Here is a 20443-nt window from a genome sequence, read left to right as displayed (position 1 = left end):
AGCAAGAGATTGATGGGGCAATGTTTCAAGCTGGTAGCTATTGGGGCCCCTGCAGGCCTCCACAGGGAAGCAGGATGCTCTCAGGCTGGTCCACAATGGCTCCTTAGGACCTAAGGACTAGCCCAGAGGTAAACAATGGAGATTACAGGACTGAGGGCAACTCCCTTGACAACCATTTCAAATGTGCTTTCTCCGTCTGTAACTTGGATCCTTTAATTTCTTCTTCTTCTTGATAAATTGCTCTACTTAAAATTTTCAGTGCATTACTCACTATAAGTGACAAAAATTTGGAGTCTTGTTGATTGGGAGTAATTGCCAATCTTTGATCTTTAAGGATATTATCACTGGGTTTTACATAAATGTCCTTATATCATGGATAGCGAGTTCCTTTTTTACTTTTACATTTTTGAACAACACCCAGTTTACCAGAAAAGGTGTTGATTTTTGTTCATGTTTTTAAGCAATGTTCTGATACATATTTCTCCTCCTTTCCTATTTTTAGTATTTGTTGTGTTATTGTTATGTTATTCTTGTTACATTATTTCTATGTTTAACCTAAACCCATTCTTTGAATGAATCCAAGCTTGTTACAATTTAGAATACTTTTCAAAATGTGTCCATATTTAGCTTCCCAGCATTGCAGACTTCTGTGCCTGTGTTTTACTAGGGCATCAGTTTAACATTTTTCTTTAATTATGTTCCTTTTGAGTTTGACACCAGTGTAGCACTGATATTATAGAAGGCATAAGGAACTATCTCACCTGTTTTGGTGTTTGGAAAAGTATGAGAGAAAATTGGTGTTATTTTACATTTAGTAGAATTCAGTGGGGAAGTCTTTTGTCTTATGTTTTTCTTAGATTCTATGTTTTAAAGTTATGAATTCAATATCTTGTCATAGAGTTTTTTGTCTTGTCTATGGTATAAGTTTTGGTATTTTTATAAATTTTCCAGTAAATTTGGTTTTTAATAAATATTATTCCTAGTAAATTTAATTTGTTGACATTATAGACAATATTTTATAATTAGATATAGTGTTTTATAACCCTATTTATTTTTGTAAAAATTTAACGTAATGTCTCATATTAAATTTTTGGTTTTCCAATTTAAATTTTTCTTCTGTCTGACTTAGTTGGAGTAGCCAAATAGCTACTGTTGATTTTTTTCCTGAAGAACTGTTTTGGTTTGATAGATTCTTTTGCTGTTTTATCATGTATTCATTAGTTTAACTTTTATCATTTCCTTCCCTCTGCTAGATTAGGTTTAATTTACCCAAACTTTCTTTTAAGGTAGAAAAGAGATAAGCATTTAAGGTATTTCTTTTCTCTGTTTTATATATGTAGGAACAGTAATGAATTTCCTTCTAAGCATTGCTTATACTATTTTTCCATATGTTGTACTTTGGTTTAGTTTATCTCTGTGTATTTTTATCACTACTATGAAATTTGTTGTTTGTTCAAGTAACTGAGAGTATGCTGTTTATTTTACATATGACTTCCTTAATTTCTCTTCTAATACCAATTTCTAGATTTATTCCATTGTGTTTTGATGTGATATTATATTTGTTTTTAAAAATCTCCTCTACGTTTTGTCAATATATTACTATGTACTGTTGGCTTTGAATTTACTGCATAAGACCAGGATGGCCTCAGACTTTCAGTCTTTTTCCTTCTGAGTGTTGTAAGTACAGGTGTGAATGCCATTCCCATCCATAATAGTTCTAAAATTTCAAGAACTAGTTGTGTTATATATCACATGGCTTCTACTAATGATTGTTCTATGCATACTTGAGAAGATTATATATTTGTTGTTGAATGAATGTTGGATAGATGTTAAGCCAAGCTGGTATGCTCTATTTCCTTGTTATTTATTTCATCTACTACTTAAGCCACATTTCTACAGTTTATTATAGTGGAATGTGTGTTTCATTACACAATCTTGTTAAATCTTTCTTTATTGGGATGAGCATGTATCTTAATGGTATAGCATATTCTCAGCATATGTAAGACTCTGGATTTAGTCTATAGCACCATGTTTTTGGCTTTGTAGTTTCAGTACTCTGTTGTCAGTGTATATGCTGTCATTTTGATATTCTTGTGAATTGATCTCCTTACCAGTATGTAATGTTCTTTCATGAGCTGTATCAAAATGTATAATTAAAACATGTTTTCTTGACTCTTTTCTAGATCACAGTTGGGGACATAGGAATGCCATTTAAAATTCGTGTTGGCCACACAAATTCTGGATGTTCCCCTTCCTGGCACTGTAAGGGGGTAAGGATATAATTTCATTTATATTTTACACAAGCTTTTCTACAAATTCCTTCCAGGAATCCTGTTTCAGTGAGACATTTTATAAGTGCTGTGAATCGATGGAGTCACTGAAGCTTTCCTCAACAGAAATATGGCTTGCCCTCTTTAGTTAATTAATCCCAACTGACTGAGAGGAACAGCATCAACTAAGTAAAATTCTTCCTTTCTATAAAGAAAAGAGAATACTTGGTATCATGGAGAAGCTCACAGTGTTCTGGATTTATTAGTACTTTTAAAAGATGATAGTTAAATGTTGATGATAGGCATTGTTAAAATATGATAGTAAAAGTTAGAAGATGACTGTTTCTACAGCATCTGCTTCTAAAATATGAAGATACATCTCCAGTGACACAGTAATCTCTTACGCTTGAATGTCAGCTCTGGAATTTAGGAAACACATGCTAATCAGGAGAAAGCCCTTTGAGCATTTTATAAAAAGGAAAAAAAAAAACACTTAACTTTTCTATGCTGTTCAAAATGAAAAAAATCTGCTTATTTCTGTGGTTAGCAGTAAATATGATCTTCTGACTAGACCCCTCATTTCCTATTTTGTGTTTTGGGGAATAATGTATTTAATTCTGCCATCATTAAAAATAGGGGATCTTTAAGTGAAGTTGCCAAGAGTCAATGATCAGTGAATCTAATCCTAGTATTTCTTGGTGTAGAAGTTTAGATGGGAATGGCCCTCATAGGTTCATATATTTGATAACCCCAACCACTTTACATACACATACATACACATGATTGGTGGATGGAGCAAAGCTTCAATAAGAAGTTTCCATCAACTTTAGTTTTCCGTCCACAGCTTATATATCCCAGCAAAATCTTTCAAGCAGCATAGAACTTACTATGTGACTACATTCTATTTTTCTTCAATAGAATGGTTCAATAATTATATACAAGAAAAAAATTTATTCTCAATATTCTTATATGAATAAACTATATAGTATAGGTAAGGAAGAACACATTATCCCTAAGAACTACATTTGAAACTAAGAAAGTTGTTAAAGATTAACAAAATGTAAACAAGCAAGGTATTTTTTTTTAGCTAATTTTTCTTACTGGCAGGCTGCAATTTGTGGCTACAAAGAAAGGGTCAATCATTTTATTATTTATCTTAAAAAGTAATCTTACATAAATCTTAAAAGAATTATATATCTAAACTTTTATATTTTCAAAAACAATCAGTTTTTCTACTTTAAATCCTCATAATGCACATCTACTCATCAACAAATATTGTTAAATCATATCAGGAAGCAAAGGACAAAAATAGGTACAAGAAACTAACCATCACCCTGATTACCAGCCCAGCTTCAGCACAAGCCATGACAGCCAGTGCTACTCAGGCAGCCATTGTTCTTGTTCCCTGACCTTGAAAATCCCTAGCTCAACTATTAAGAGTATTTTTTTCTGAACTTCAGATTGCTCCTCAAGATTTTCTACATCAGAGCCATTAACAAAAATATCTTATTCTAACTTCACTAACAATCTATTTTTCGAAATTCTTTCTAAGGGTGGTGGTCATTGTCAGCAATCTATATCTTCAAGTTCTTTCCAAGGGTGGTGATTGAATGATTAATCTCCAGCAGCATTGGTTGAAAAAGGTCAAGCATTATTATTTTGAGTGCCAGTCATACTGTCCAGTGAGAGTCTGGAAGCCCTGTTAGAGTTTTCATACAAGTAGTATATTAGGAACAATATAAAGGCTACAAGTACAACAAGCAGAGTAACACTCCATAATAGCATGAAATCCTCAGGACTTGATTCCATGAAGCTTTGCTTCTTCAAGGCATACCCATTGTGATTGTTCTAACCAGTGGGCCACATTCCATGAGTTCTATAGGTATTTGTGGTCCCTTTCATACAGAACCCAACAAGGAAAATCCATAAATGTAATAAACCACATAAACCAAATCCACAAGATCATCTCAGATGCCAAAAAGGCCATAGACAAAAGCCAACATCACTTCATGATAAAAGTCCTGGAGATACTAGGGATACAAGAGACATACTTTCCCATAATAAAGACAATATACTGCAAACCCATAGTCAATATCAAATAAAAAGCACGGAAACAAGACAAGGATGCCTATATTCCATACCTATTCAAGGTAGTATTTGAACAAAATAATCATAGAGGGAGAGAGAGGAATGGATCTGGGTGATACAGGGGAGGAAGAGCAGAAAAAAGGGCCAGAAAGAGGTATGGGGGAAGACAGGACAGAAGCCCAGAGGCCCAGAAGAATGAATGGAAATATGCAGCCGTGAAGCATGGAGTGTGGGGGGTGGAGGGGGAAGGACTTCTAGAAAATTCCAGAGACCTGGGTTGTGAGAAGCTTCCAGGACTCAATGGGGATAATTTTAGCTGAAATGTCCAACAATGGGGAGATGGAACCACCAGTAGATAGACAGGGTCCCCACTGGAGGGATGGGGTTACCAAACTAATTTCAAAATTTTTGACTGAGAATTGTTCCTATCTAAAAGAAATGCAAGGGTAAAAATGGAGCAGAGATCGAAGGAAAGGCTGTCCATCCCAACTTAGGATCCATCACATGGACAGGCACCAAACCCTGACACTATTACTGATGCAGTATTGTGCTTCCAGACAGGAGCCTAGCATGACTGTCCTCTGATAGGCTCTAGCAGCATCTGACTGAAACAGACGCAGATACGTATGACCAACTTTTGGACTGAGGTCAGGAACTCCTATGGAAGAGTTAGGGGAAGGATTGAAGGAGCTGAAGGGGATGGCAACTCTATAGGAAGACTAACACTATTAACCCGGACCCCTGGGAGTTCCCAGAGATTAAGCCATCAACCAAAGAGCATACACAGGCTTGTCCATGGTCCCTGGCACATGTGTAGCAGAGGGCTGCCTTTTCTGGGCTCAGGTGAGAAGATGTGTCTAATCCTACTAATGTAGAATCTTCCTAAACCATATACACAATTTAAAAAATCTAAATGGAGTTACCAAGTAATGGGAAGGTGTTCTCCAAATAGATATATTCTGCCACCATTTACTAGGAGTGGCTTACATGTACTTAAATCATTGGACAAACTCTGTCACAATCCCCAAACTTCTCAGGCTGTTGCTAAGGTCTTTAGTTTCTCTCCACAAAGTGATGCTAAGGCCCTACTGTGTAGGACAACACTTATATATCTCATTTAATGTGGAGAAGTCAAGCTAAAAGCTAACTAGAGCTTTCACCCTTATTGACGAGTCTTCATGGTGAGGGACTCCAAGGAAACAGTGTCGTCTAGACACATAGACTGATGCACATATGAACTCACAGAGACTGTGGCAGCATGCAGAGAGACTGCAGAGTTTCAAAACTGACGGGGTTCTAATGCTGACAAGGAGAAGTGGCCATGGGCTCCTATTCCTAACTCAAAGGCTATCTGCTATTGATACTTGTAAAGGAAAAATTCATCTTCTTTAATGGAGTCTTACTAGGTATATTTACTACACATAAGAGTAGGTTCCACCTCCAGCTGTAGGTGGTCAAAATAAAACAAACTCACTGTATATTATTTTTGATTTTTTGTAGACTTTTGTTTCACATGGGTTTTTTTTTTGACACTTTTCCTTGTTCTTTTGCTTGTATAATATGGTTTCCAATATTGTGAGTTTGTGTGTGTGGGGGGGTTGGGGGTGTATATTTCTTTCTCTTTGTTTATTTATTTATTAAATTTGCCTGTTTGCTTTTTTTAAAGAGAGAGAAAGACTGTAGAATTGGGGAGTTGGCGATATTGGGAGAATCTGGGAGGCGTTGGGGGGGAAGAAAGCATGGTCAAAATATATTATATGGAAAAAAATTTTGAATAAAAAGGGTGGAATGCAATTAACACTATTAGAAGCCAGGCGAAAAGGAACCAGCTGGAGGAATGTGGAGAGGTAATGCTGGAGTTAGTGGGGCAAAGGAAACAAATGAGGAAAAGGCAGAATAATAAGCACTTTGGAGATACCCTGATGGAACAATTTAATAATGAGCACTTTGGAGATACCCTGATGGAGCAATTTAATAATGAGCACTTCGGAGATACCCTGATGGAACAATTTAAAAGTTACAGATATAGTGAACATCTTATAGACAAGATAGAGTTGGATCACAGTCTTTCGTTTAACAATAATTATAATATATTTATTTTGAATACAAAAGGGTGATACCTAATTCATAAAGAATGGTCTGAGAGATGATTCTCGGCTTATGTAACATTTCAACAAAGAATGCTAAATTCCTTGGAAACATGTCATAAGAATGGAAAAGTATTTTGAATGCTTACGTTGGAAAAATGTGGGTTAGCAAATTTGTGAGCAGTAATGATAGACAAGGGCAAAATTTATCATTAATAAAGCTTTTGCTCCAGCTACAGGCAAATCCAAGTCTTTGACGACTAACTATATATTATAAATTACTTTTAGTCTTTCTATTTGTGTTGATATATGTATTTATTTGTACATAAATAAATATAAATAACATTACAAAACAAAATACTGTGGAAAACTACAGGGACTTTTGAAGTTGAACTAAATACATTTTGCATTATGATAAAGCCAGGAGCATACAATAGCCAGGGAGTGGTATGTGATTGTTTGCATGAAAATAGACCTCAAAGGTTCATACATTTGAATACTTGGTTCTCAATGTGATGGAACTGCTAGGAAGGATTAGGAAGTCTGGCCTTGTTGGAAGAGGTATGTCACTAGGGATATATTTTGAGGTTTTCAAATAATGGTACCATTCCCAGTGTGCATCTCTCTGCTCTTTGCTTGTTGATCAAGGTGTAAGCTCTCAGAGGTTCCTTCCACTATCTCTTTGCTCTGCCATTATACATTCTAATGCTACAAACCCATAAACCAATTAAACATTTTTTTCATAAGTTGTCTTGCCCCTGGTGTTTTATCACAGAAATAGAAAAGTAACTGAGACACTTGGAAAATTTTATTTCTTGCAGTTTTATAATAGGAGAGAAAATTATTAAAAATTCATGGACATTGAATCATTACTTAAAGCACATTTTTTACTGTATTATTAGGGATGAAAAATTATTGGTAATGCCATCATCTTTACACTTAAGTAAAAAAGATTCTTGAAGCAAGATGAAAAATTAAGTTTACTTTGAGAAAAATGTAGATTATAATGGTTAGAGTTTGAAATTATCTCTAAATTTTGTATAAAACAATGTTCTTTTTCTGTCTTGTAGACCTTTCAAAGTAGGACATTTAAGTTGATCCTTCAATAGTTACATACTTTAAATATTTTTATTGTTTAATACATTTTATAGAGTTTATCATAGATGCTCTTGTGTTGCAGTGCCAATTAATCTTGCTCGAATCCACCAGGTGGTGGCAGCAGTGCAAGTTCCTTGCTACTGCCCTTGTGTTCTGGGTTTCCGAATGAAACACACACACACACACAGACACACACAGAGAGAGAGAGAGAGAGAGAGAGAGAGAGAGAGAGAGAGAGAGAAGGGAGAGGGAGGGAAGGGGGAGGGAGGGAGGAGGAAGGAGGGGGAAGGGGGCGGGAGAGCCTTACATTTTAGTATGCCTTCAACAGCTCAATGGTAGGGCCACTCTCAAGCCTCCCCTCAGATATTCCATCTTTGCTGTTCTAGACCCAATGGGTGAGGTCCACTGGGGCCACTTTTCCTGGCTCTTACATTTTTGGTGTGCTCTCTCTTCTGCTCCTCTCAGGCCTGGACTGTCTCTATTCCTGGCATGGCAGTTCTGTCTTTCTTCCTCTTTTGCCCACGAATCCTAAAGTTCTACCTCTGTCTTTCTGCCAGTCACTGGCCACCTGCAACTTTACTTACCAATCAGAACCAACTGCGGGCAGGGACTCTTAGCGTCTTACATGAGGATTCTCATGCAAGTTTGGGAATCCAATTAACATAATATAATCGTTAGACCAAGTCCACAACACTCTTGCCATCTCATTTGGTTCATAACTAATAACTAATATTATATTCACTTTGGAGTTAGGATGTGAGAACACTTGTTAGGGGGAGGAACAAGAAAATCATGAAGGTTTGCAAAGGGAAACTACAACAGAGTGAAATATTCTCTCCCCTTTCACTCTAACACAAATATGCTTTCATTGAAAGACAACTTTCTTACCTGAGAGCCCATGAAAAATGAGAATTTTCCTGTTGCCTGAAAGTGAGGTAGTGGGATTAAATTCAGGGTGTTCTGCATGATAAACTTGTACCCACCTTTGAGCTGCCTCTATCTCCCGAGGCACAACTGCTCCAAGACACATTGTTTACTCAGACTCTTATTCCAAATTATAGTTTATTCTTTTGCTTCAGTAAGATTCTAGATAATAGGTTATTACTCTTTTTATTCAATTTTCTATAGTTTTTAAGTTTGAACTAAGACCTAAGCTTGGACAAAAATCCACTTAATTCTTTGTTTCTTTTTTTGTTTCTTTCTCGCTTGCTTTCTTTGTTTCTTTCTCTCTTTCTTGTTTTACTATCACAGATAGCACTGCAGGACATGAATTCGGGACAAAGGTTTTATATTCCTGTTCAAAGATGGCTGGCACAAGAGCGAGAGGATGGAGAAATCTGCCGAGAATTTCCTATTTTATGTAAAGGACAACCTGCCCTTCCAGGTAAGGAAGATACAACTCTAGGTATCAGAGATCAAAGCAGCTTGCCCAAATGTGGAAGAATAAGGAACTCAATAAGTGCATGTTGAGTAAGTAATTTAATGAATGATTAAGATGGCTAATGTTTTAAACCGATTACTGTGGCTGTTATAAAAATTCATACACATACTTTTCAATGGTTTTATACATCAGTTTTCAATTATGAGTTCTTATTATACTTAGTCCTGTGGAAGGTTGACTGAAGCGTCACTTAAGATCAATTCACAGAGTGTAATAACCAGCATCGCCTGGAACAGTGGGTCTCAACCTTCCTGATGCCTGTGAACCTGTACTACAGTTTCTTATGGTGTGGTTATGCACAGCTATAAAATTATTTTGTTGCTAATTCATCATGTCATGAATCACAATGTAAATATTTTTGGAGATACATACTTGCCAAAAGGGGTTGCAACCCACAGTTTGAAAACTGCTGCCCTGGAGGAACAGAACTAAGTAGATGGATACCCATGAAGGTCATGTTTTTCTACTGTCATCTGCAGGCCATACACTGCACATAGACACAGTACAGTCCTACTGTCATCTGCAGGCCATACACTGCACATAGACACAGTACAGTCCGGGTGATCCAGAAATGACTCTTCCCTGCAGAAACTGAAGACAGGCTGACTTTTCAGTCTGCCACATTGGATGACTCAGCAGTCCCTGCCTGGCACTGAAGGCCTGGAGGATTTCTAGAGAGGTGCCTATTTTTAGTCCTTGCTGGAGTATACAACTGTATTTTCCTATCAGTGAAGCAATATAGCAGCAAAGGAAGCAATAGGATAGATGAACTCCTCAATAGGCTAGACTAACTTGACAGTGAAGTGCTAATGCAAGAAGGAGAAAAGCAAAGTTTTCCTACTGGACCCCTTTTACCTACTGCTGGAAGGTGCTTTTTCTATTTTAAGTAATCTTGATCAAGAAAATCCACTAAACTGTAAAGCAAAAGAAAGGATAAGCTGAGTGAAATGGAGCCTGCAGAGTAATAGAGACTTTTCCCAGCCGTATATCTAAGAGAGAATTAATACTCAGACTACACAGAAAACTAAAGACAAAATGATGACAATGACAACAAAACGAAAACCAGAACAAAAGAAGCAAGGAAACAAACAATTCAATTAAAAATGAGCTATGGGTCTGAACAAAGAATACTCAAAAGAAAACATAAAAATGGTTCATAAATATCTTTAATGTGTTTGATACTTTAGTATCAAACTGAAATACTCTACAGTTTTGTACCAGTCAGAATGGCTAAAATCAAGAAAACAACTAACGACAAATGTTGGCAAGGATGAAGGGAAAGGATTAGCGCAAACTGGTGATGTTGCTATGTGAATAAATATGGAGAATATTCAAGAGCTGAAAATAGGTTTATGTGATCCAGATATAACACTCTTGGCATTTATCTAAAGGATTCAATATTCTACCATAGAGATACTTGCTCAACCATGTTCTTTGCTGCTTTAGTCACAATAGCCAGGAAAGGGATGCAATCTAGATGCCCATTACTGATGAATGGGTAATAAAAATGTGTACAATGGAATTTATCCAGCTGTAAAGAAAAATTAAATCATAAAATTTGCAGGTATATGAATTGAATTAGAAAAATTATGAGTGAGGTAATCTGGACTTAGAAAGACAAAAGCTTCATGTATCACTTGTGGATCCTAGTTATGAATCTTTAGAATTGAGTCTGTAATGTGAAGTAATCACAAACGTCTGACAGGAGAAAGAACCTATGGGAGGGTGGGTGGAGAAGGACCACTGGAGAGGGGCTTGGTAGGACACAGGTACTATGAAGGGGAAATAAAGAAACAGGGGAAAGGGAGCTAACTGAGGGTAGTATAGAGGGAAAGAGAGGGTGGAGAGAAGAAGAGCGTTAAGGGTGTTTGTAAAAGCTATTGGGGAACATTATGTCCAATGTCTCTAGTTTTGTTTGTTATCAGTTTGACTGTTTGAGGTCTTTTGTATATTTATAAAGTATATATATATACATATATATATGTATATATATATGTATATATATATACACACACACACATACATATGTTAAGAATGTTTTGAGACTTCACTGAAGAAACAATTTATTATTACACAAACTATTAACTGCAGAGAGGGTACTAATGGCAAATGAAAGAAATAATTTATCCAAATATAGTTGAATAGTGAACTTATTGGTGCTACTTCTCAAGAAATGTATGACTCAAAATCAGCTACATCACTGAAAAAATTTACAAATCATGAATGTTGAAATCGGCATTATTGGAATCTTCTTCATAACTTGTAAGTAGATACATAGAAGAATCTGTTCTTCATATATAATATATATGTTTGTGTTTATACATATATATGATTTTTAAATCATATTCTTACCCTCCTCTAACTCCTTTGATATTCTCTTCCCCTCCTGACCTACCCAGATTTGTTTTTTTTTTTGAAAAACAGACAAAACCACAATACAACAAAACAAAGAACAAAAATAAAATACTGCACAATTATGAAACAAGCAAACAACAACAACAAACCACCATCAAACTGTAACAAGATAATGTACAGAAGAAGCTGTGGAGTCCATTTTATGTTGATCAACTACTCATGAAAATGAGGCATACTCTGGAGTGGTTGATATACCCAGTGATATGCCCATTGAAGAAAACTGATTTTTCTCTTTCCTAGCAGCTATAAAAAACAGTTCAGTTGTTAACTTTTACCCTTGTGGCTAGGTATTCATTCATTCATTCATTCATTCATTCATTCATTCATTCATTTTTTTCCTTTTTAAAATTAGTTTTTTATATATTCTGATCAGTTTCCCTTCCCTCCTCTCTTCCCAGATTTTTTCCCCCAGGTCCCCTCTGCCCCATCTCTACTCTTCTGCTGTTTCTCTTTAGAAAAGAGCAGGCCTCCCACAGATGTCAGCCAAATAGGACATATCAAGTGACAGTAAGACTAGGCATCTTTTCTCCTATTTGGCCTGGCTGAGGGAATCCCTTATAAAGAAAAGGGGCCCCAAAGTCAACAAAGGAGTCAGAGATAACCACTGTTCCCACCATTAAGAGTTTCACAGGAAGACCAAGCTATATAACTATAACATATGTGCAGAGGGCCTAGGTCAGTCTCCAGGCACACTGGTTAGTGGTTCATTCTCTGTGAGCCCATATGAGTCCTGGTTAGTTGATCCTGCGGGTTTTCTTATGATGTTCTTGACCATTCTGTTTCTTCCCCATCTTCAGAAGGATTTCCCAAGCTTCCCATTATATTGGGTTGGGGGGTCCCTGTATCTATTTCCATCAGTTTCTGGGTAAAGCTTCTCTAATCATGATTTGTTTGGGTACTAATCTATGAGTATAGCAGAATATGAGGAATAATTCAATTTTTTTTTGCCAGTTGTGTTTGGTTCTACCCTGGGTCTCCAGGCTATCCAGCCTCTGATTCTGGCCCTCCAAGCAGCATCAGGGTTGATCTTCCTCTCATAGCAAGAGTCTCAGGGTGTTCCAGTCATTGGTTGAGCACTCTTATAATTTCTGAGCTGTTTTTATACCAGTACATCTTGTAAGTGGGACAAATTGTCCAATGAATGTTTTATGTATGGGTTTGTGTCCCAATACCTCCATTGGGAGTCAGGCCTGGTTGCAAGAAGAAGATGGCTAATTCAGGCTCTATATCACTCAGTCTACAGGTCTTAGTCCTCATAGAATCCTGGGAGTTTTCATTCCACAAGGTTTCCAGCTCATCCCTGAGATGCCTCCCAATCCCAGTTCCAGTTGTCTCTCCCAGTACTCTCTCTCTCTATCCTCCACAGACATGATCCCTTCTTGTTGCCAGCCCCTTCCTTGCATTTTCTATTCTATTTCCTCTTCTCAGGGAGATTTATTTGAGCCTTCTTTGTTACATAGATTTTCTAAGAGAATTTTCTGTTTAACTCTATAGCCTACCCTTTACAACAGCCATAAATAATACAAAATATCTTAGTATAACTCTAATAAAGGAAGTAAAATACCGATATGACAAGAATTTAAAGTTCCTGAAGAAAAAAATTGAGGAAGATATCAAAAGATGGAAAGATCTCCCATGCTCACTGATCAATAAGATTAACATACTGAAATGGCCATCTTACCAAATGAAAGTTACAGATTCAATGCAGTTCCTATCAAATTTCCAACACAGTTCTTTACAGACCCTAACAAAGCAATTCTTAACTTTATAAGGAAAAACCAAAAACCCAGGATAGAAAAAATAGCCTTGAACAATAAAAAAACTCCTAGATATATCACCATCCCTGACCTCAAGATATACTACAGAGCAATAAAAACAAAACAAAACAAAACAAAACAAAACCCTGCATGGTATTGGTATAAGAACAGAGAGATTGATCAACAGAATTGAATCAAAGACCCTGAAATAAACACACACACACACCTATGGACACTTGATTTTTGACAAAGAAGGCAAAACCACACAATAGAAAAAAGAAAGCATCTTCAAAAATGGTCTTGGACTAACTGGATGTCTGCATATAGAAGAATGCAAATAGATCCATACTTACCACCCTGCACAAAACTGAAGTCCATGTGGATTAAGGACCTCTACATAAAACCAGATACACTGGATCTCATAGGAAAGAAAGTGGGGAATAGCCTTGAGTTCCTTGGTATAAAAGATAACTTCCTGAACAGAACACCAATGGCCCAGGCTCTAAGATTAAATGAGACCTCATGAAACCAAAAAGCTTCAGTAAGGCAAAGAAAAACTTTCAAAAGGACAAAACCACAACCTATAGATTGGGAAAGGATCTTCACCAACCCTACATCTGACAGAGGGCTAATATCCAAAATGTATAAAGAACTCAAGAAGTTTGACACCAATAACCCAAATAATTCAATTAAAAAATTGGGTACAGAGCTACACAGAAGCCTCTTACTTTCATGATGTCCCATTTTTTGTTGATCTTAGTGCCTGAGCTATTGGTGTTCTGTTTAGGAAATTGTCTTCTGTGCCAATATGATCAAGGAGGTGTGATCTTGTTGGGGGAAATGTCTGAGTTGAAATCAACTTTGAGGTTTTGAACTCTCAAGCCAGGCCAAGTGTCTCTCTCTCTCTCTGCTGCTCCCTGTGGATCCAAATGTAGAACTCTTAGTTCTGTCTCCTGCACTATGTCTGTTTGCATGCCACCATGTCTCTCCCATGACAATAATGGGCTAAACCTCTGAAACTGTAAGCAAGGCACAATTAAATGCTTTTCTTTATACGAGTTGCCAGCAATAGAATACTGACTAAGAAAAAGTATGTTTTTAAAAACCTCCTTTATAACAATTTAGGTTTTATTTGCTGTGTGTATATGTTTGTGCACACATCTGTGTGTTCAATAGTGTTTGTGCACAAGCATGCATGCATGTTTGTGTGTGTGTGTGTGTGTTGGTCAGAGCACAGCTTGCATGGATTGGATCCATCTACCATGTAGGACATGGGGATCAAACTCAGATCATCAGGCTTCTAAGCAATCTTACAAGCAACAGCCCATGTCCACTTTGAAGCTTTGTTTATCAGGTACTTGTCACAACAGTGTTAAAAGAAACAAACATGGCTATTGAGAAGAATTTCATTCAACAAATATTGGATGGGATATTCTGACTGATTTTCTCCCCAATCTGGGTACATTTCTATTGATGACAATGGGACATTGAAGGCAAACCTTCTTGGTGTATCTTTGTTTCTTTATTAATTAGTCTTTGTTTCATGAAGCTGGGTATACTAGTTTCTGCATATTTGTAGTCACTATGTCTTCTCAGTGAACAACTGCCTTTCTTAATAATACTCTGCTTTAACTCAGTGCCCTTCCTTATATTTTTTGATTGATTTTAATGTGATGCTTCCTTTCTAGATAAGAGGGTAGATGCTCCTTCTAGTTTTGAGTCTATTTGTTTTGTGTATATTTTTACAGTGTTTCTTAAAATAACATTTCATGAATTCTATGATAATTTCATATGTTATAGTTTGTTCCCATTTGTTCCCTACTTCTTCTTCTAACTCCTCTCAGATGTTTCTCCACCTGACCACCCCTTTTCAATTTCCTGCCTTTTATTTATGTGCTCATAGGAGTGGGGACATCTACTGGAGTAAAATTGACTTATCTGGGGTGACATCCTTAAAGAAAACTGACTCTCCCTTCCTCGGAAGCCATCAGCTACAAATAACTCTTCTGCTAGGGGTGTGGGCTTAGGATCTCTTGATACCTTCTATGCTGTAATGTTGTTCTTAAGTAGACCTTTTATAGGCACAAACACATACTGTGTGTCCATGAATGCAGCACACTTCATGTCTAGAAGTCACTCTTTGTCTTTAGTTTTCCCTAATATGGGTTTACAAGAGAGCAAGACCACCAGATCTACACTGAGATCAAAGAATGAAATTTTGTTGGGCTGTCTCTGAGAGAAGTTCGGCCAAAATAGAGATTGGCATTTTATATGATGGTTTAAGTTTGATGGGATAACATTAAGGGGGAAGGCAAGTGCCACAAACAAAGAAACTGTTGTAAACATAAAATTTTATGAGGGGATGTCTGATCATAACAGGATGCTGTGGGGATTAAGATAACAGGATGTTGTGGGAGTTAAGATAACAGGATGATGTGGGAGTTAAGATGGCAGGATGCTGTTGTCTTGGGTGACTCCTGAGACATGAAGAATGTACAGTTTTTTTATTTCTCCAAAGAGTCTAATTCCCCGCTGGCTAGAGAATTGGTTCAGCCTATCATACCAGGTGGTTGGTGGTGGTCTTACCTATCTAGTTCCTGATAGACAGGGACTGATGCAAGTCATGGTATGGCAGGAGGTTCTGGAAATAAGAATTTTTTTGTTTGCAGGGTTGGTAGATTAGTTGGAGAGGGTGGGAGAGAAGGTGTTTTAACAGGGTACAAGTAGGCAAGTAGTCAGGTAATGGTATAGACTCAAGGGAAGAAGGTACCCAGCAGGAAGGAGTGAGCATACATATTCTTAAAGGAACTGAAGGGGGGAAAAGAAGAAGCACAGGAGTGTGTGTATGTGTTTGTGTGTGTGTGTGTTTGTGTGTGTGTGTGTGTGTGTTTCTGTGTGTCTTATGCTGGTTAGATACCGAGAAAGGAGATGGATCCAGGGCAAATGTAACTCTTCTGTTAGTTAGCAGAGGTGGGTTTTAATGATGGCATTACATCATTCTACATTTCTGGAAGCGTTGGGCCAGTAAAGGCAAAGAAGCGTAAGAGTCAGGGTAGGTCAGCATTGGAAAGAAAACATCCTTTAAATCTTAGACAGAAATGCGTGGTAGACACAGGATATGGAATAGAATCATGTATGGGTTGGAATGGGAGTTACAGGGCAAACAGGGAGAATTGCAGTTAACAGTAATGAGGCAGAGACCCTGGACCAGGTGGTAGCAGTCATCTATTTCAAGTACCAGGAGGATAGGGGTATTATAGGATAAATGAGTTGGCATGAGGAGTCTGGGTGAGGAGAGGATAGATTGTAGTTCAAGATGATGTTTAAGAGCAAGGGAGTATAGAGAAGAGCAAGGAAAGGCTGAGGTGTATGCAAATGGATGAGTGATAGGGAATGAAGTTAGAGATGTCCCATACTACAGAACTAGTAAAGGAAGGAAGAAGGTGTGGGTTTTTGTTCTGAAAGGATTGTGGAGAAGACCAAAAGGGTATAAGGCTATGAGAAAAGAAAGGGAGAGGGAGAGGAAGAGGGAGGAAGAGAGAAGGAGACACACACAAAGAAAGATAGAAAGAGAGGAAAGAGAAAGACAGAGACACAGATAGACACAGAGAGAGACATACAGAGACAGAGGCAGAGAATGTTTTTGCATTAGTTTTCATCCTAAGAAAGGGGCAGGGCAGGTAGATTTCACTAAAAAAGGAATCGAAGAAGTGATTATCCTTGATTATGCCTGGCAGGGGAACTACTGTCTCAGGGGTCAACTACCAATCTCTACTACAATGCCCTCTGAAGGCTAAGTTTTCCTAGTGTAGAAAGGCAGGACTGACTATATGGCCCTTATATTTGAGACAAATGATAGCAGCTTACCTGTCACCCAGACTATGACCTTGTGCTCCTCCATTGTGATTGGCAGTATGTGGTTGGGAGCTGGAGGTCCCAAGGTACCATCAATATTCAGTTGACAGTACCAGAAGATTCCTCAAAGTATCCTGTGAGGGCTTTTGAGAAGGACTAGCTTACCTTCTATTAGCACGAATGGATGGCTAACCTTTCAGTGTTCATTATATCTGCATTGTGGACATGGTGGTAGGCAAGGTGACAGGTTGGCTTTGCCATAGTGTTTTGTGTTTCCTCATCAAAAGCTGGTGGCACATGTTGTGACCCCATCACCCTTAAAGTACCTGCAGAACTGCTGCCAGGAACTGGCATTTATGTTTGTCTCAGGCTATCTTTTTTGGTGGCTCCTGCTCCTCTTGCCTATTAAAGATGTTAAATGCCATTTTAATATGGTCCCTTCAGGAGTTTGAGGGCAATTTTCTAACATTTTAAACTTTTTAAAGATGTCAGGAGTGGTCTGGAAGAGAAAATGAATATTGAGGACCAAGATGCCCTCCTGAGAGTTGTGGTCCAGATGAGTGTTCTGAATTAGGACTTTAATTAATCAGCCAATGAATTCAGCTGGGTTTTCTCTAGCCCTTTGAGTCACAATACAGAGTATGTCAAAATTAATCATCTTATGAGAGGCTTTCTGATATATATATATATGTATATATGAAAAATATATGAAAAATATTTTTATTGCAGCATTATCATCTTTTAGTGGGTAGGTGTTTTGAAGGAAGCCAAGAACAATGTGCTCTCCTAGGTTATGTGAAATGTTTTGTGGTAACACATGGACATTACCATCATAACTATTCTTAATTCTGCACATGTTGCTGTGCATCAGTTCTCTAGAACTCTGAAAGTGAATCTCTGTGCCTATTTGAGAGAAATTCTTCCACCTCTCCAGAGAGCTCTTGGAACTTCTGTCAGTCTCTGTGCTTTTCACTATATTAGATGCCTCATTACAGTATTTATCATTCTGTGATAGTGTCATTTCTTTTAATGTGTGGAAAACACAACTCACAGTCATAAAATAAAATAGTAGTACCACAAGATCACACAGTCCCACATGAAAAGAAAGCAAAATCTTGAAGAGATATTTAACCCTGAACACACGTTTTCATTGCCACCTTGTGAACAATAGCTAAGACATTCAGAAAACTCAGTGTCCATTGGTAGATGAACAGAATTTTTGTATACACCTAAAATAAAGTATGTAATACAAAATGAGAAGCCAATACTGCTATATTTGATGAACACCTGTGTTCTCTGTGTGACTGCAGGATTGTGTGGTAATAGTATTTCATCCTTAGGAGGAACCTCTATGGTGTTTTACATTGTAGTTTCAGAATGACACATTTCAACAAAAGTGCCCAATTGCTGAAACTACTGGCTGTTTCTAGTTTTTTTTCAGGCCTTTGGAAATGCAGGCAGAGTTGTGGGCTGGAAAATAGTGAGCAAGAGGCAGGGTTCTGTGCTTTAGGGTGGCCCGGCAGACAGAGGATTGGAGGAGCAGGGTCTTACCTGGTTGTCTCAGGTGCCAGCAGGTGTCCAGGAATAATTTCCATGGATGTGTTGAACCGACATTAATAGCTAATAGATTTGCCTTGTTTCTGATTGTAGATGAAAACCTTTCTGCTGTTCATCATCTAGTACATGTTTGCTAAAGGTTTTCCTATGTCAAAACTTTTTTCTTTAACAAAAAAAGATATTTAAAACAAACATTTCCTACACTAGTTGGGATAATTACATAATACTTGTTTTTTAATTTAGGTTAATATGTTTCAATGTATTTATATTAAATCATCCTTGCATTCTTGGGCACAAAACTTACAGTATATGTGCTAGGTTTGGAGAGGAACTCAGCCATAGAAAATGCTCCAGTGAGGAACCTTTGTTTGAGCTGACCTGGATGCAGGAACAGTTTACCGAGTTTTTGTGGTTCTCATAAAGCTGGCAGTTTGGTTATCTTTGTGATGGTATAACTAGGAGAATGTAGGTCTAGGCATGTTTTTGAAGTTTTTCCTGATTAACTTTAGACATTTTTCAATGAATCAACTGGTTTGTATTTTAGTTTCTAAAGTTGACTCCTGAGAGAGTTATGTCTATTGATGAGAAAATCTCTAGTTCACTTTTCTTGTATATTTGTCCTTTTCATTCTTGTGTGCATAATAAAGAGTCTTGGTTAAAAGGTGACAGACCACTGTTATTTGTACCTCCCTTTTTATTTCCTCCTTTTGATGTTAGCAATAATAGCTACTTAGTTGCTTTTAATTTTTTTAGAGAAAGTTGAAGTATAAAATGCTTATTTTACTGATGTATAGTTGTATTTTGACTGAAAGTGAGGACAACTGTGTTGCACTAGTCTTTAAGTGACATGGTTCCAATGATGTCTTTACTTGGTGTGTGTCCCCATGTCTCGTTTTGCTTGGTATTTTTCATAATATTCCAAATGTTTTCATGTTTATTTATTATATTATGTGATCTGTGATCTTTGATGTTTTTATTATGATAATTATCTTAAGGCACTGTAAACTATGTATATAATCAACAAACTTAATAAACAAACGCGTGCGTGTGTGTGCGCGTGTGTGTGTGTGTGTGTGTGTGTGTGTGTGCGCGTGTGTGTGTGCGTGTGTGTGTGTGTGTGTGTGTGTGTGTGTGTACTCACTGCTTTGCTGACAGGCCATCTCCCTATATATTTCCCTCTCCTTAGATTTCTCCATTGCTGAAAATATGACATTGGAGATAGAGCAATTAATAATGCTGAAGTTGTCTCTAAATGCTTGAATGTAAAGAAAGGTTGCATACCTAATTTTAAATGAAAAAGCTAGAAGTGAAGAAGCATAGTAAAGGAAGAATGACAAGGGCCCAGAGAGCTTGAAAACAAGGTTGTTTTTGCAACCAGTTAGTCAAACAATAAATGCAAAGCTCTTAAAGGAAATTAAGATTGCCACTACAGTGAAGACACAAATGATAGGAACAAAATATGTTTGATGTTGTTATAAAGTTTTAGTTGTCCACACAGAAAATTAATCAGTCACAATATATTCTTAAGTCATAGCTTATCCCTGACCAAGAGCTTAACTATCTTGAATTCTGTAAGTTCTGAGGGAAATATGGAACTTCAGAGGAAAATCTGGAAGCTAGTGGAAGTTGTTATGTTGGGTATAATCAAAGAACCTGTCTCCTTAACATGAAGGTATAGTGAACCTACTGGCCCTGATGCCGAAGAAGCCTTGGGTACTTATCCAGAAGACCCAGCTAAGATGAGTAATGAAGGCTGTTAGTTACACTATGTTGAAACTATCATGTAAGGTGGTAGTTGTAGGTGAATCACTTCACATTAGAGGAAAATGCTGTCTATGTCTTCCATACCTAGAGAAAAGACACTACTTGTTTTCG

The 20443-nt window shown here is 37.3% G+C and overlaps 1 protein-coding gene across 2 annotated transcripts in view; it reads left to right on the top strand.

Moving 5' to 3' along the window:
* The window catches only part of Rp1 (RP1 axonemal microtubule associated), a 247560-nt gene that overhangs the window by 105544 nt on the left and 121573 nt on the right, over positions 1 to 20443 (top strand). The window contains exons 4-5 of one of the 2 annotated variants that reach the window (XM_031366740.1): positions 2184 to 2270; positions 8795 to 8927. In XM_031366740.1, the coding sequence (XP_031222600.1) occupies positions 2184 to 2270; positions 8795 to 8927 (220 nt within the window). Of the gene's footprint in view, positions 1 to 2183; positions 4361 to 8794; positions 8928 to 20443 lie in introns of those variants that run through there. The other variant, XM_031366741.1, reaches the window with a different exon arrangement.

This window comes from Mastomys coucha, unplaced genomic scaffold (genome assembly GCF_008632895.1).
Source record: "Mastomys coucha isolate ucsf_1 unplaced genomic scaffold, UCSF_Mcou_1 pScaffold14, whole genome shotgun sequence".
NCBI classification, from domain to species: Eukaryota; Metazoa; Chordata; class Mammalia; order Rodentia; family Muridae; genus Mastomys; species Mastomys coucha.
The sequence above is the reverse complement of the archived record's forward strand: the minus strand, read 5'-3'. Positions and strand labels throughout refer to the sequence as shown.